This window comes from Seriola dumerili, unplaced genomic scaffold (genome assembly GCF_002260705.1).
Source record: "Seriola dumerili isolate Sdu_G_001 unplaced genomic scaffold, Sdu_1.0 BDQW01000017.1, whole genome shotgun sequence".
NCBI classification, from domain to species: Eukaryota; Metazoa; Chordata; class Actinopteri; order Carangiformes; family Carangidae; genus Seriola; species Seriola dumerili.
In genome coordinates this window covers 10919536-10936670 of record NW_019174272.1, presented here as the reverse complement: position 1 = coordinate 10936670, position 17135 = coordinate 10919536, and the positions used below count along the sequence as shown (strand labels likewise).

Genomic DNA, 17135 nt, shown 5'->3' with positions numbered 1-17135 from the left:
AAAAAGAAGAAGAGCGGCTAAAATTTCATCCATCAAAAAAGGTAGGAGAACTGTCACAACCTTTGCATCATGTCTGTGTGTAAATAACTGTGAGACAGTATCGTGTGTCATGAATCTTAATGTGTGACAATGCAAGGCAAGCTTTGGCCACAACAGTATTCTTCCTGCATTCCTAAAAAGAGCAGGGGCATGCTCAGGCCGGTTGTGAGTGTGGTGTAAATTTATTGTCAATCAGGAAGTGAGCTGTGACAGGTTCTGGAGGGCCGGCCGAAGGTGTGGCCACGCATGAACAGCAACGCAGCATGCAGGTAGAGTGGCATAAAGCCTTGATCAGAGCACCGATCTGCTCTGTTACAGTGACTGTCTGCACTTGGACAATGACGCCAACTCTTCTATTGTGGATCCTCATCCTAAATGCCTCGCTCAAGCCCTCGGGTAAGTCACTGGATACTGTTACCTCCACTCAGCACGGTGGCTAATTAATAACTAAAGCCCAGGTTTATCCTATCCTACTTATTCAAAGCACTTTAACTTGTGTTTTTGGCTTCTTTGGTTTCTGTTCACATGTTCTAAACCACCAGACTAGATACAATGTGATGTAATGTTTCAGAAATGATATGAAAAACATGATACACATTTAACTTCCATCACTTTTAGGATGTTCAATTATGGGTTAAAAAATATGGTTGACTGACGTTATCAGGGATAATGGACCTTTTGGAGAAAATGTGCTCGGAGCCTGATGTATTTGCTTGTGCAAGATATGATTAGATAGGAAAGGCACAACCACAGGGACTGTGGTTTGTGCTGAGCAACAACACCTAATGGTTGTTACCACACATGTTACCGTGTTATAATGCTTGATAAGCTACGCAAAGTGTGTGAAATTACTTTAAATGCGTTTCTGATGTTGTGACACACTTGTTGTACTTTGTTTCACAACAAAGCCACCACCCACTCAGGTGCTACTGTGTACCTGGCCTTCAGGTAACCATGACTCAGAGGGACTTAGTCATTTCATTTCAGGCACATTTCATTGGCTTGGGGAATTCAGTCTTTGGTCAAGAAGTTCTTTACTTTGGTGAGACAACATCCGGTAACGACAAACTGCGAGGTGTCACTGAACTAATTAGGAAAAAAACAGCCCCAGATGAAACTGCAGGAACTGATATTGAGACACTGACTGTGATGTACAACTGTGATGGACACTATATGAAAATATGTAAAAATCAGGAAGTGATAAGTAAGAGGACAAAAAAAAGAAGTAGGGTTTATATTTGTTTAAGGAACTGTTGCACTGTTACTGACTGCACTATAAACAGATAGAAGTGTGAGGAATGAAAAGTCACAAATGAAAGCTTCATTCACTGGTTTCGTCTAAACACTACCTGTGAGATCACACTCTCAATATAGCAAACTATTTTAATCACTATAAAGACAACCCAGTCACAGTACCAGGGGTACACAAGAAAAATTATACAGACATACTCTGAAATTAATCTACTTTCTCTTTTTCCACCTTTTCAGTTAAGAAAAAAAAAATCTATTTATCTAATAATCTTTTTTATCTAATCTAATCATTTTACTGTTTAGTTACTGTTACATTATAGTAAACTTGTTTATTGCATTTTCCACATTAATGGTAATAGAACAGAAAAAATTTACAGCCCATATCCAAATGTAATATATGCACATATATTACATTTCCATATATGAAATATATATATGAAATATATGGAAATGTGAAATGGAATCATATATGTAATCTAAAAATTATCTATCAAACCTATAAAAAATTGGAACAATTTCATATATTGACATATACGTCTAGCACATAAAAATATGTATGTAGATGTATGTGCTTTTATTGTAGACATATGTTGTATATCCATCGCAAAGCCAATGTCAACATATGTTGATTTATATTTTATATATATATACACAGTAAATCTAAAAGATAGATTGAGTAAAATCCAGCCCTGAATAGTGTCTGCAGGTATTTCCCTCAGGCTGCTAAAAGACCCAGCGAGGCCGGGCAGCCTGTATCTCTGCCAGAGAGGAAAACTGCTCCCAGTGCGACTCAGATGAATATAAGTACTTTCACACACAGCTCTCTCATCTGGCCTGTGGTGGCTGGATAGTTTAAGAGCAACAGTCAGAGAGAGTTTAGCAAGAAAATCAACCACAAAGTGTAAAGCTAACAGAGGACTTTGAAATGACCTTCCCTGGTCATCATACAAACCAAAACCTGACATTTACTTTTTCCTGCTCACAAAAGCCTTTTTATTCCTCCTGATAAAGTTATAAAAGGATCCCTTCACTGATAACTAGTGTCCATGACAGAGCTTCAGGTTCTGTGTTGATACTATATACACTTCATATTAATGTATCACGGGTTGTTACACAGGGACAATAGAAAATCTCAAGTTGAATAACCCAAACATTTGAGCCCAGTCAGAAACACCAGAGGGCAGGAAGGCAGCTCAGCAACTATTTTGCACTCATCAGCCCTGATCTGATCTAATCTGCTGTGAGGTCAATGAAGTCAATGAATTATCCTACAGCAAACTTTCTCCTGGAGGATCAGTCTGTAAAGCTGCTGTAAAGATTTTACTCACCTGAAGCTAAAGTTGTGTTTTTTTAAAAATCAGCTTTAATCATTAGGGACGTAGCAGGCGCTGTTTGTTTGTTTTTCTGACTCTGGAATGAAGTTGTGAAGAAGCCAAGGGGCTAAAAGAGTTTCTCAACCTTAGGATCGGGGTCATATGGGGTCATTCAATATGTGCATGAGGTCACAGGAGGTGTCAGACCTGACAGAAAGAAACTCTCGGTTACTTTCTAAATGAAGTCCACATCTTTCGTTAAGTTTTAAAGGAACAGTTTGACATTTTTGTTGTTTGTTTCCAATGTCATGTCTGACTGTGTCGTTTGTACACTTTGTTTTTGTATGAATTATAAATAAGTTATGAAGAGGTACCAACAATCACGACATAACGTGTGCATGTGTATGAGGCCGCTGTTTGTTACTTGCCTTCTACATCGTCAGTGTTTGTTACTTTTAATCATGATAATCTTCCTTAAACTTCTAATCACACGGTTCTTCTATTAACTATGTCTGCAAATGTTTAACCAAGCCCTTTTTTCTCCCTAACTATGACTAGAGATGCCAAACTATGTATTGTTTTCTTTAATTTGGAGGACCTGGAAAAGTGCAGGACATGTTTAGTCTTGCTAGCACAAAGAGTGGAAGCTCTTGCTCTCTGTTAGCAGTTGGAAACAGACGTAATCAGCTCTATCTCCTTGTTGTATACCTAGTCAAATTATCATATTCTTTCCTATCACAAAGTAAGTTAACATGTGTTGAATCTCCACAGAGAGCCATGGAAATGGGTTCGAGGAGGTGAAGGACTACGAGGTGGTTCGACCCGTCAGACTTCACTCAGTCAGAAAACGAGATGCAGAGGTATATTTTTCTGTTTTTCACATTTTAGTGTCAGTATCACAGAGATTGCAAATATTATGCAAACAAGGTATGGTTGTGATGTTTGTGTGGGGAAACTTACTGACAGCACAATTTCAAATGTCTATTTTCCACAGTCCCTCAGACCAGAGACTATTAAGTACGCAATGAAGGTGGGAGGAAAGCACCTTGAAATGCAACTAGAAAAAAATGAGTAAGTTTTATTTCCCTAAAGGCAGGAAACTATCAGGGACAAAAAGACAAACGAATACTTATACAAAGTTTCTATAACTTGTTGAGCATAAACAGTTGATATTGTCATATGTTGTTGCATGTAATGTTGATGCCTGAGACAAAGCAGCTCTTAAGAAATCCAAGTCGAGACAGTCTTTAAAACAATTCTTCACTTCCTGGTTTTACTTCTTCTTCTTTTGTGGTTTTCCATGTCACTGAACACATTAAAAGTCATGTTAAGTTTCTTTTGATAAAAGCAGATTTTTACATGTCTGCTAATCAATGTTGGATTTGATTATTTTCAGTAAGAACATTTGCTGAGTTTTCCCAGGTCTCAAAAAGTGAGGTCATTATAAATGTGTTAGAATACAAATACTACTGTGGCATGACCTTTTATCTCTTTTCTTCATCAGTGAATTACTCACCAAAGACTACACAGAAACATACTACCAAGAAGATGGGACTGAAGTCACCAGAACCCCAAATGACATTGTAAATGTTTGCATTCATCTGCAATTTCACTTCCGCCTTCAGATGTACAGTAGTTAGACTTGATGTGAAATAACAGACAACTGTGGTTTCTAAACCATGTGTTTTAGTGGTTTTAAAATGCTTCTAAGACCAAGTTCATCATCCTCATGTCTTTACCAGGATCACTGCTACTATCACGGGAGGATTGTCAACGACAGCAGGTCGTCTGCCAGCATCAGCACTTGTGATGGACTTAGGTGAGCCCCTCAAACCACCTCTAATTAACTTTACTTTTTAGAGTCATCAAAAACTTTAATACACGCTGGTCCAATATTCTATGTTTTCCATAATAAGACTTATTCACATCACAAACAAAATGAATGGAGATAAACTTACATACAGTGGGTTTATCAAAGTTTCTTCTGTTAAAAACAGCTGCCTTCTGCCTGGAAATGACAGTGGGCTGACAATCAAAACCTGTAAAGCTGTACGACACAAAACCAAAACAATGAGCTGAAAGGCGCTAAAAGCCTAAAAACTGCAGAGCTGAGAGAATTACATTATTGAGTGATAATTCTCTTTCCATTGTCAATACACAACATATTGATTCTAGCTGCTTTAAAATGCCACCAAATCATACTGACATATGTAAAGTTAGTTAGTTAGTTCCTCTCATATATTAGCATAGAACCAAATCACAGACACATCAAGTTCTCCAAAAAATAACTAAAAAAATAAATACATAAAAAAATCCAACCATCAGGATAAAAATATTCTGAATGATAAAACTGAGTTTCTCAGTTTCAAGTGCCTCTGTGACTTATAGCTAACAATGATGGCAGTCTGTCAGCTACTCGGCAAGGAAATACAGTCACAACTTAAAAATCTACTTGAAAGCACAAACTGTGGCTTGATTCACTATAGCTAACATCACTGACCATCGAAGAACATGAATAACTATAAAAATGAAAAGTAGACATGTATATTTAGATTTCATCTTTCATATTTCCAGCGTACTGTGTGTTTGTCAGATAGCTTACGGAGGAAAGACAGAAAAAAGTCTCAATGAGGTGTGACTAAACCAGCAGTGTATATAGAACTAAAAGAACTGGCCTGATCTGGATCTTGATTTAGGGGTTACTTCAGAACATCTGCCCAGAGGTACCTGATTGAGCCCCTGTCTGGCGATGACGAGGGGGATCACGCAGTGACGACTTTCAATGAGACGAACTTCACACCTGCGGTTTGTGGCGTCACCAACACCAGCTGGAGTGATGACCTTGAACCCCCAACCGGCCGCAGCCGCTCCAGATCAGCGGTAACATGAACATCCTGTACTGTTTTAGGTTGTCAGACTGTCCGATCTGACGTGATGCAGCTCTAACACATCATTCAACCTATACATGATCAAACTGGAAATTCAGTCTTAAGAGGACATTCAGTAAAATCTACCTTCCCTCTTTTGCCCTCCAGGGAAAGTCTATCGTCTACCAACAGAAATACATTGAGCTCTTCCTTGTTGCTGATAACCGTGAGGTAAGATGTAGTTTTGGCTACATATGGTGATTTAAATTAATATACATTAAAATAATGGAGAGTTGAAATAACAGTAATTATCATAAATATCTGGCTGATGTGCTTTTTGTAAATGATCGGCCTTGTCTCCTATAATGCTGGTAAGTGTCAGCTGCGGTCAGTGTCAGTGTTTGATCATATTTCATGTGAGCACTTTATGAATCAACCTCTGAGAAACAGGATGTGTCTCTGCTCTAACTAATATGGTGTTTCAGTATGTGAAGATGAAGCGAGATCGGACAGAGCTGAGAAAGAGGATATTTGAAATGGTCAACTTTGTCAACATGGTGAGTCGCTGCTTTCACAGTTTCAGGATAACGAAGGCACAAATGACACATAACCTCTGTCAGCTGGTTTTGAGTGTTTTGATGATGCCCAGCCTTATTTCCAGTTCTTGCAATTTATTTGCAGCAATAACCCTAAAAGTTTAGTCTTTCACTGTGTCATGGCGTCTTTCTGGTGATCCCCTCTTGGTGTTTTAGGCCTATAAACCCCTGAGGACCTTCGTTGCTCTGGTGGGGCTAGAGATCTGGAACAACAATGACTTGATCTCTGTGACCCCCCCGGCCGGGGCCAACCTGGACGCTTTCATGAAGTGGAGGAACTCTGAGTTGGTCAAGAAGAAGAAGCATGACAATGCACATCTCATCAGGTGTGAATAGCCTCTAGAAGTAGAAACAAGTAGCCTGGTGTTAAATGTGAGGAACTGCCTCTTATGTTGAGTGTTACAACCCTGCAGGCATCTAGGAATAAGGGAGGCAACAACTGCAGATGCGGTCTGCCAAACAAAGCTGTGTATTATTTAGTGGACCAGCAACTTAAAGGTACAAACATACAAGCTCTCTGCCCAACTATTTATACAGGACAGAGTTCAGTGAGGTGAGGAACAATGGGAATAGCTGTAGGTGGCACCAAATCATAAAACAAACAAAATAAGATCAACTTCCTTCCTGGCCCTGAGAGCTCAACGCACTGCAGCTTGACAAACGCACTGCACTGGCTGGGATGCACTTGTTCTTCAATGTCCAACTGTGACTTTTCAAGTTAAAAGCATTGAATAACAAGTGCATTCCACCCTGGTTCATCACTCAGGTTTTTTCTTTTTAAGTTATTTTTTGCTTTAATCCCGATAGAGAGAGTGAAAGAGACTGAGAGAGAGAGAGGGAGAGAGAGAGAGAGAGAGGGAGAGACAGAGAGAGAGAGAGAGAGAGAGAGAGAGAGAGAGAGAGAGGATGAAAGGGCCACGGGTCGGACTGCAGTGGGAATTACACCTTTATGGAAACATAATCCTCTCAGCACCACATGTAGTTCTGTTAATTGTGTTGAACACTAGGTTATGGGTAATTTGACATGTAAGATGAGTGCAGCCAGCCAGTGTATTCGTTTTGCATTAAAGAAAAAACACTAAGTAGAATTAACACCCTGCAGTTGTACACCTCCGCTAGCCAGCCACATTGCAGGAAGTATGGTCACAATCTCACAATCTCTCCTTCCTGAGTTACAGCTTTGAGTAATGGCCAGAGGTGTTTTTGCAGAACATTATGATGTCACAGCGAAGTTGACATTTGACCATTTGGATATCAATTGTCATCACTTCATCAGTAATTTGTGTTAAATTGTTTCATAATTACTGTATGAATTCTTGAGTTATGGCCAAAAATAAGTCTTCTGAGGTCACAGTGACCTTGACCTTTGACCTTTGACCATCTAATTATAATCAGTCCATCACTGAGTCCAAATGAACACTTTTACCAAATTTGAAGGGATTTTCTGAAGGCCTGTATGAGATATTACATTCATGAGAATGGGACTGATGGACAGACGGATGGACAGAGCTGAAAACATCCATCTGTGGTTGTCGCCATCAGAGAGAATTTAAGAAACCAAGCCTAATGCCCAGAATCCAAAACCACTGAAGTAATGCCTTGGTCATTTAACGATATCTTATGTCTAAAGGTCTCAGTTAACTAAGTTTCACAAAGTGACATATATCAGTTTGCAATAAGGAGAGAGGGAGAAAGATTTTGTTGCTTACATACTGACTCCTACTGGCACCGAGTCAGTATTCAAACATGAAGCTGACAGCTGAGGGATTAAAACGCAGTGATCTCTGTCTCAGCACTAGACTTTGTTAAATAAAAGGGCGTCTCGAGCTCTGGTTTCCTTCTTAAAACAAACAATGATGTCTTGTTTTGTCAGTTGAACCACTCTGAAGCATCGGTTCTTAACGTACCAGACGTTTTAGTTTCCTGCTTGTGTAACTTGAATGCATGGGCATATTGAAACATTACTGGCTTCCACATTAGGTTCAGTGTTACAAAAGGTGCATCAATGTTTCAAATTCGTATTTCAGGGAAGTAGATATGTCTCAATAAACTGAAAAACATGCAATTCACAGTTACTTTGGGCTCATCAGATCTGCCTCCCTAAACTGTACAAAGTCACAGGAAAGTCTCCTCCCCACACAAAACATTGTTTTTATAATTGGCACTGCTGGTTAACTATGCGACTTAAACTCTACAGTGCCAGTTTAGTTATTTGGTCAGTCATTGCGGAACCACATCATGCCTTTGTGAAACTGGTAAAGTTGAATTCCCATAAAATCAAGACAAATAAGAACAAAACGAGTAACCAAATAAAAGCCTCAGACTTGCTGATGCCAGCCATCCGGCCACATTTCCTGTGGATAGTGCCAGGTCTTTTGTTTTTTTCACAGTCAACACTAAGTTTTGAGTAGAATTAGAGAAGTAGATGGATGGATGGATGGATGCACAGCACAGACATGATGTGTAATATTCAAACTGTTCCTCATCTTGTCTTTCCTTGTCTTTCAGTGGTATTGACTTTGAAGGATCAACTGTGGGGCTGGCTTTCATTGGGACTCTTTGCACTGATAACTCTGTTGGGGTCGTACAGGTGAGGTGCTTCAGGTCGACACTAAGATTCGTTCTCATGTATCCTGCTTCACCACGGGGTTCAAATTTCTGATTTTGAGTGAAATGTCTGACCATTGAGATTATTTGCATGGTATTTGGTCCAGACATTCATGCTCCCCTGAGGATGAAGTGCAACTTAACTTTATATACTAGCACCATCATCAGGTCAAAATGAAGTTTAATTCGTCTAATACTCTGATTAATGACCAAATATCTGCAAAAACAGACATTCCCATCAGCCTCAGTTGTACTTTGGGGCTAAATAACAAAAGTTAACATGCAAACACACTACACTACTTGATGTCATTGTAATAATCGTGTCAGTCAGAGCTGCTAGCACGGATGTAGTCTTGATATTCTATGAGTAATGGACAGAGACGGCCGATAGCTGAAGCAGATCTGTGTCTCTGTTGTCAGTACATGTAACTTTCTCTGCCTCTGCAAATTTATTTTACTGTAAGAAAAAAATCAAATATTAATAATCCACTCTTTAAAATGTCATAATTTTGAGTTCCCCATTATTATCAAGCGTAAGTAAAATGTCAGACCCTTTGTGATGCATTATTTTAAAGCAAAAGTGTCACCTTTTTCACATGGGGATAAGAAACTCCTCCACTGTAGTGCAGCACACATCTAGACTGCCATGGGAATAAAGGAACTCTGTCAGTACAGCCAAAAAAGCCTCAACATTACTGCAGCCAGAAAATTGCTAAACAAAACAGACTGAGGAAACAGATATGTTTTATGATGTGTCAGCTGGCTAACCTTGGTGTGTGTTTCGTTTAAAAGGTTGTAAAATGCTGATAAAAGTGATTAATCTGAGTTCCACTCGCATAACTGCTGGTCTGTTACCTCTCAGGATCACAATGACCGGGCCATTGCTGTGGGAGCTACACTGGCTCATGAGATGGGCCACAACCTGGGCATGGACCACGACGACTCCAGTGCCTGTGCTTGTTCTGGGGATAGCTGCATCATGGCTGCAGCCCTCAGGTAAGAAAATCATTTGAGAATCTTTATCAGATTCTGATTCTGATGTTGATTGAAAGACTTTCTTGTTTAACAAGCCTGTAATGACAAAGTATTTAGTAGCACGCTCTTCATCTCTGCCTGAGGCTACATTAGCTGCTATAACATACTCGAATCTCCATCAGAACTGTCAGTGGTCTAGTGGCATTGTGGGTAAAGTAGTGACCATGTTTTAACCAGGAAGGAAAATTTGTGGAATAAGAAAGTGACATTTCTGGTTCTGCTGCATCAGTTTTGATTCTTTTTTTTTTATTGCCCTCTGTAGGTGCAACACTAAATCAAAGGAGTACTTTTTTAGACATTTTGATGTCCCTCAGTCGGAAAAGTCCAGGTGTAAATAATAAAAGGATAATAAAAGAATTTAGGGTCCTTCTGTTGCACATTCTGGCTGAGTTTCACACTGTCGAGACTTAGAGGGACATTTTGATGGTGGAGCCATTAATGCTGTTAATCTAAGTACTTAGATCTGTGCTTTCCCCACTAATACAAGTCAAAATGTCTGCTGTGAAAAAGGCCTATAGAAAAAGATCCAATCAAAACCATTTTCTGGGAAGTGGAGGCTGACAAGGCGTCACTGCGTTCAGAAAACGTCCAATTGTGGATCAAAGACGGTGACTGTGGCATTAACAAGGACTCTTGTGTTGTTTTTCCTCAGCTGGAACATCCCTCGGACCTTCAGTAGCTGCAGCAGCAGCAACTATGAAAGATACCTGACGAGCCGCAGCCCCAGCTGTCTGCTGGACAAACCGGACTACAGGAGCTTGGAGACTCCTGCAGTCTGCGGGAACGGCTTCGTGGAGAAAGGAGAGCAGTGTGACTGTGGCACTGTGGAGGTGAAGAAAACACACAAGCACTCATTCAAGCATCATATGATTTTATCTTATTGCACTGACAGTGAAGTATCTGCATCAAGGCCATTGTTTTCTGAGCATCAGACAGACCTTGCTCCATCTTTTAAAGATCTCCCCGCTCATAACCTTATTATATTTGTCTGATCGTGACTGTTTCAGGGGAATGACGCTGCCTGACATGCACCAACACATTTAAGAAAAGAAAATCAGAGCCAGTCTTCTTCTAAAAGTGACTGAAGGCAGATACATTAATGTGAAGTAACACGTGTACTGATACAAAATCTTTTGGTTAGTAGGCTACATTAGTCACAGGTGTATCTACAGTTTACAAACCCTAATTTCCACCTTAACATCAGTTCAGCATAATAGCAAAGTTGTAATTTTCATTGAGAAGTACATTCCAAAGCGATGCGCTGTGAATCTGTTCGGACCTGTTTTTATCCTCTGCTGGTTTTCAGCCGAAAAATAAACTCTTCTTTTTCAGCAGGTTATTAATGACAGGGAAACACAAACACGTAGAACTATGTAAATCCATGGAACATTACTGATGGGACCATAACACAGGGAAGTTACACATCATGACAGGAGTAATTAAATCAATAACAGCCTAATGGCTTCTGTGTTGTTGTTACAGGAGTGCACCAACCCATGTTGCAACGCCACCACCTGCGCTCTGACAGAGGGATCAGAGTGTGGTTACGGCGAGTGCTGTGAGGACTGTAAGGTGAGTAAATGTGAATTAATAAATGAAAGAAATGGCTTTTATTCCCTTTGCTTTTACATCGTGGTGTTTGAGCTGCCACAGCCCCCTGGTGGGCATTTGAGATATTACAAATATTTGACCTTGCTCCATTTTTTAAAGATCTCCCCGCTCAAAAATTAGTTGCGCTTATTTGTATTTGACTTGGGTGTTTGAGCTTCACTGTGCAGAATGAGGTTTTTGCAGAGTTTGACATTGGAAGACAGTTTTCACATTCACCTGTGCGAAACCTTAAATCTGAGTTCGAGACACGAACATACTGAAGCATGATTTTTGCAACAGCACAACTGGTATGGAAACCAATCATGGTCCGATATGCAACTTACAAATCAAAAGGCATCCAGGGTTGGATGGTGGGTCCAGGTGGGCTGGGCTGGAGGCGCTGGTTTCGCTGTGATGTTGCAAAATTACGAAAGTTCTGACAGCTGGTTTTAAGGCTCAGTTTCTGAATACAGGCTGTGTGCATTTCTCTGTGTGAGTGTTTTGATACTTTCACACTATTACACACACATACACCTGCTTTCTAATAAAAGTGTGAATTTTCCAATGAGGCAAAAGGAGTATTCTTTGTATATTGTTCTTTATTTCTGGCATTTGGGAACGTTTATACTAAATTTTTTTTGTAAAATTTTATTAGTCCTTTACCAGAACTACTGCTGCTCTGTATCTGCTGTCACCATAGCAACTTAAAAGATGATGTCAGTATTGTTCCCACCCAAAGTGGCCAAAGTGTTAGTTAAAGGGAAGCAACTTCTAAATCTAAAACAAAAACTAGTGTAAGTGTAATTCCAAAAAGATTTACCCGACAGACACGTGACGCTATTTAATATCGCAGAAACTTAAAAGATTAGTTAACCATGTAAAACAAGACTGCAGGTGCGTTTGTCCACCACCACCACAACAGCTAAAGCAAGGCATGGTCGTTAATGTGGCACGATTAATGCACTGAGGCAGTTTGAGCACACCTGTAAAGCATCACATACATAAGTAAAGTAATCTATGACATGATGTCATGTGATTGACTGTGACTCCCACCTCCACACAGATCTCCTCTCGCTCCAGGGAGTGCCGCAGTAAGCAGGACGACTGCGATCTGGCAGAGTACTGCGACGGGACGAGCTCCGTCTGTCCTGAGGATATGTTCGCTGTGAATGGCCTCCCATGTGATAAAGGCCTGGGATACTGCTACAACGGCCAGTGTCCGCAGAGGTCAGACCAGTGTGTCAGGCTGTATGGATCAAGTGAGTGTCCTTTTTCTTCCATGAATTTTTTTTATTTATTTTTTTTTAATTTTAAATAGTTTATTCTGTCTTCTAAAAATCCCTCCTTGTCATCAGGTGCTATAGAGGCGCAGTCGTACTGTTATAACTATAACACCAGAGGAACCTACTACGCCTTCTGCTCACGTCCGTCAAACGACAAATACGTCCCCTGCCAGCGAGAGTGAGTCTCAGCCAAAGTCAGCCAGAGTTTGATAGTTACTCTGTAAAGGCCCTAACTTATATTCTTGTTAGTTTAATGTGCACACTCACCAAATTAAAGTGTCTGCATTAGAATAAATGTTTATGTTTCTGCAGAATAAGTCCGAATGTTGGCTCTTCACATTCTGACTCTCTCTCTCTCCTCTGCAGAGACATCCTTTGTGGGAAGCTCTTCTGCCACAACGGTAATGAAAACCCAAACTACGGCCGCATGGTGAAGGTCAATGACTGCAAGGCAGCTTTTTTTGGAGAATACACTAAAGACTTCGGCCAGGTGGACACTGGGACTATATGTGGGTTGGAAAAGGTAATAAGCTGTGTTACTCATTCTGTGAATGTGTTTCACTGTGATCATTGCATCAACTCGAAATCCACTTGTTCAAAACTTACAAACCGATGTGTGTGGAGCTCATTAAATGTCATTGACTGTCCTGTTTTTTTTTTTTTTCCAAGGTGTGCAGCCAGAATCAGTGTGTGGATCTTCACACAGCGTACAGAAACACAAACTGTTCTTCCAAATGCCAAGGCAATGCTGTAAGTACACACCAACACCGCTCAGAGTTCAGTTCGGTTCAGTTTACTTTAGTTTAGTTTGGATGTTTATAATACTGCAGCAGATAAGTCTGCATATGACAGGCATTGTGCATTTTATGACTGAAGAATGAAGCTTTCTCCAGTGTTTCTATAAACAATGAAGTTTATTTTCAGACGTGGAGGCATTTTAGATTTCAGAGAGGGTGACCCAATTTCTGCCTGTCAAATTTAATTGTCTTTTCACTTTTTCAAGGCGGTATACATCACTTAAGTTTTATTTTACATTCTTTTTATACATAGATTGCACAGAACTGCTGTATGAAGAGCTCCTCTCTCTTGTTATACCCAAATATGATAGACTTGAAAATGGAATGCTGAGGTCAATGAACTTTCAAGGTTTACCACAGGTCAGATATAAATTGCCTCCGTGTTTGAAATAAAGCCTTGGCGTATGTAGATTATATGCTGAAACGTTCATGCTTAAGTCATAAAATGCACAATTGGTTTGCATGTCTGCCGCACTATGATGGCAATCATCTCCTTTGTGTTCCTCAGGTGTGCAACCACAGAAGCGAGTGTCAGTGTGAACCTGGGTGGATGCCTCCTTACTGCACTTCAAAGGATGGAGCTTTCAATTCTCTTTCTACTGGTACCTAGAATTGTTATATACTCTCTCTGCCCCATCTTATGATGAATACTGAATTTGAACCACTGATGTTGCACCGCATCCAAACAAAACCGATGTTTGTTCCATCTCTGCAGGAACAGCTGTCGCCATCTCACTGACAGTTATACTAGTGGTTGTCGGGATCATCGCCGGTGTGGTATGGTTGATGTGGAAGAAACGACAAAGTCCCATGTTGTCAACGTAAGTAATGTTCACCCTGTTTGCAGGTCTTGGAGTGGCGATGTCACTGTAAACTCCAGCAGAGTAAATCTTTCTTTCTACCGCAGAGCGCACACCCAGAGGAAGCCGGCGGCGGTGAACAGGCCGGCTCCTGGTCCGCCCAGGCCGGCGCCACAGGTAATGTGTGGGAATGTTACTGTGTTGAGTTGGGATATAACAGATAACAATATCACTGCAAGTCCTAACAATCCCTGAAATTTCAGATTGGAAGGCCCAAGCCCAAAGGACCTCCACCTCCACCACCTCCAGCAGGGAACAGACCTAAACCCCCGAGCCAGAACTACATAGCTGCACGCCAGGTAACTGTGATTACACACAGTTTGTGGGCTTCTGCTACTGTGTTCAACACCACAAGTGTGACGTGATTCAATCAAACTATTCCAACATTAGATAATGCCGTTCAAAGTGTCAACAACCAGGACGCCTAGAAATGTTGATTCTAGTGTGTTTCTGCAAAAACTTGGATTGTGGAAGGTGAGGAGTGAGATGAAAATTCAATGTACAGCGATGCTCATCTCTCTCCTTGTGTAGAAACATTTATCAAAACCACAGAAGAAGAGCACAATCAGGAGCATAAATTTTGTATTTCTCTTGTTGCCAACATCCCTCATCTGATTGGATGATAAGACTTAAACTTAAATTATTCAGATACAAACCTGTGATAAAAGACATGAAAATATAAGAACTGGGTGTAAAACATAACTTTTCCTTTAGGTTTCAACACTCTCATTTATATTTTGTAATACATTTCTTGTCCTGTAGGCTCTGAAGCCAACACCTCTACCAATGGTCTGATACCTATAAGTAAACCTGGAGAGACTCACCTCTGTCCACTGTCCCCAGCAAGAGGCAACTGGCAAGTTTCTATGAAAGGCTTCCTGTCCTGTTTCCTCTGCAGCTTCCTCACTGCAGCGCTGTGTGAAGAACTCGGTGTGTCTGTACCTGCAGACTGTCGGTGGGACAAACTGGACGCTAAATCATTACTATGGCATGCCACTGTGGACTTGTTATTGCTGGATGTACTTATTGTTTTTAAGGCACTTTTTTATGCTTAGGGTGAGAGTTAGTGCAGGGAGGAAACAGCTCTGACCCTGAATTCGAGCCATATCATTTTATACATGTTCTTTTATTTGTAACAGGGATGGTATAGATTATTGCACAAGACTGGATTTATTTGTCAAACTGTATTCAGCAGCTGCAGAAGTTTCATATTTTATGTTGCTTGTTTTAAAAAATGTTTTGAATGAATTGTTTTGACAGACTTTGACGTGATGGTCTAAAATTTCTGGTCCATTTCTGGTTATGTAATAGAAATGCTAACTTAGATGACAGTCAGAAACACTGATTACCCAGCCACTCCAAAGCTTTTATAGCATGCTACCTGCAGCATTTTTAGTCCAATCTCAAGCAAGTTTTTCATTGAAAATGTAAAATGAGGAAATTAAGGGGTGAGTAGGAAAATGTAGGTGATTTTTAGTCGTGTGTTCGTAATTTGCATTTTCATGGAGCATTTTGAAAGTTGGAAAGTTCAAAATACTTAGAGCTGTGTCTCTGCTGAGCGCCCACAGACCCTCCTGTGAATGTTTATTAAAAACAGGCCCAATTAAGTTTATATTCGCTAAGTTAGTCATCATGACTCGTGTGTTGTGTTGTGAGGGGGTTTCACTCACTGTAGGTTGGGTTGTTTCTCTTTGTCATCTCTAATTTGGTTTACATAAATAGATTTTTTTACGATGAACCTTTGTTATGCTGCTGCTTCTCTAAAAGGAGTTCACTGTGTGAACATGTACATAACGTGAAAAACATTATATGAGCTAAATATCCAGGTTTCAGATTTAGTACTCAGTGAAAATATGATGGTGTTTTTCTGTGCTGCAAGGCTAAAGCAGCTGAAATGTTGTAGCATTACTAACCACAATCTTGTGAACAGTGACAGGACAACAAGCAGCCAGATATCATATTATTATAAATGTTCCAGTTAAACAAATATCTGAAAACAACATGTTCTTGTGTTGTGTGAAAGGATCCAGGTGGTAATAATCTTGATGTTAGAAAGCCTATGACTGAATAAATATCACTGTGCTCAGTTTTGGATGTGTCATTGAAAAAGTTTGTAAATGATGAGTCAATGTAAATTAATACTGAGGAATAAATGTGTATTTTATACAAATGCTGCAAATGGATTGTGTGGAAAAAAAGACAAACTGTTGATGCTAGACGTGAAAACCACTTATCTCAAAGCTGCATCTTTTTTTTTTTTTTTTTTTTAATATATATATTTTGGCCTCTTGGGGGCAGCAGAACAAGCTGTAAACACAACATTAACATTGCAGTATTATCACTTTTATAAAGAAGTCACAAAATTCAGAGAACTTTGGAGCCACTAAAATCCTGAATTTCCTGATGCAAATTTAAGTGAAATAACAAGAAACAACATCCAAGATGAGTCCAAAAAAGAAGGAAAAGGGGGGGACACACTGTATTTGAATTTTATTATTTTCTTTCAAGTGCTACAGCTACGTAAAAGATTTCATGGCCTCGCCTGACAAGTACGGTACAGTTGTTTTCACCCCTTTTTTACAGCTATTTTAAGATCATTGATGAACAATTTTTTTTTACATTTTGCAAAATGTGTATAGGACCTGACAGGAGGTCAGTATATTGTACGGCTCAGCCAATGAAGCCTTACCTTTAAAACAATTTTTAGCATCACAGTTATGAATGTAAACCGAAATATTTAGGAAGGTTTCCCACAATTTACTGAACGTAACGGCAAACAGTGATAATTTGGAAATCTTTAAGGATGTCATGTTAATATTGCTGACACAGTCTTTAATAATGTGTGATTGAAAGTCTCTTGGACTGACTCTGGTCACCATCCACACATACATACACAC

The 17135-nt window shown here is 39.9% G+C and overlaps 1 protein-coding gene across 1 annotated transcript; it reads left to right on the top strand.

The window, feature by feature from the left end:
* Positions 1 to 285: 285 nt before the first annotated feature.
* On the top strand, positions 286 to 16327 carry LOC111231852 (zinc metalloproteinase-disintegrin-like batroxstatin-3). The gene is made up of 22 exons (XM_022759110.1): positions 286 to 435; positions 3375 to 3463; positions 3598 to 3674; positions 4108 to 4186; positions 4346 to 4422; positions 5300 to 5483; positions 5639 to 5701; positions 5956 to 6027; positions 6223 to 6392; positions 8575 to 8656; positions 9536 to 9669; positions 10361 to 10538; positions 11191 to 11280; positions 12362 to 12557; positions 12654 to 12759; positions 12948 to 13104; positions 13251 to 13331; positions 13887 to 13980; positions 14094 to 14199; positions 14286 to 14355; positions 14442 to 14537; positions 15001 to 16327. Exons 1-22 carry the CDS (start codon positions 303 to 305, stop codon positions 15031 to 15033), a joined length of 2367 nt encoding a protein of 788 aa, XP_022614831.1. The 5' UTR covers positions 286 to 302; the 3' UTR covers positions 15034 to 16327.
* Positions 16328 to 17135: the final 808 nt, after the last annotated feature.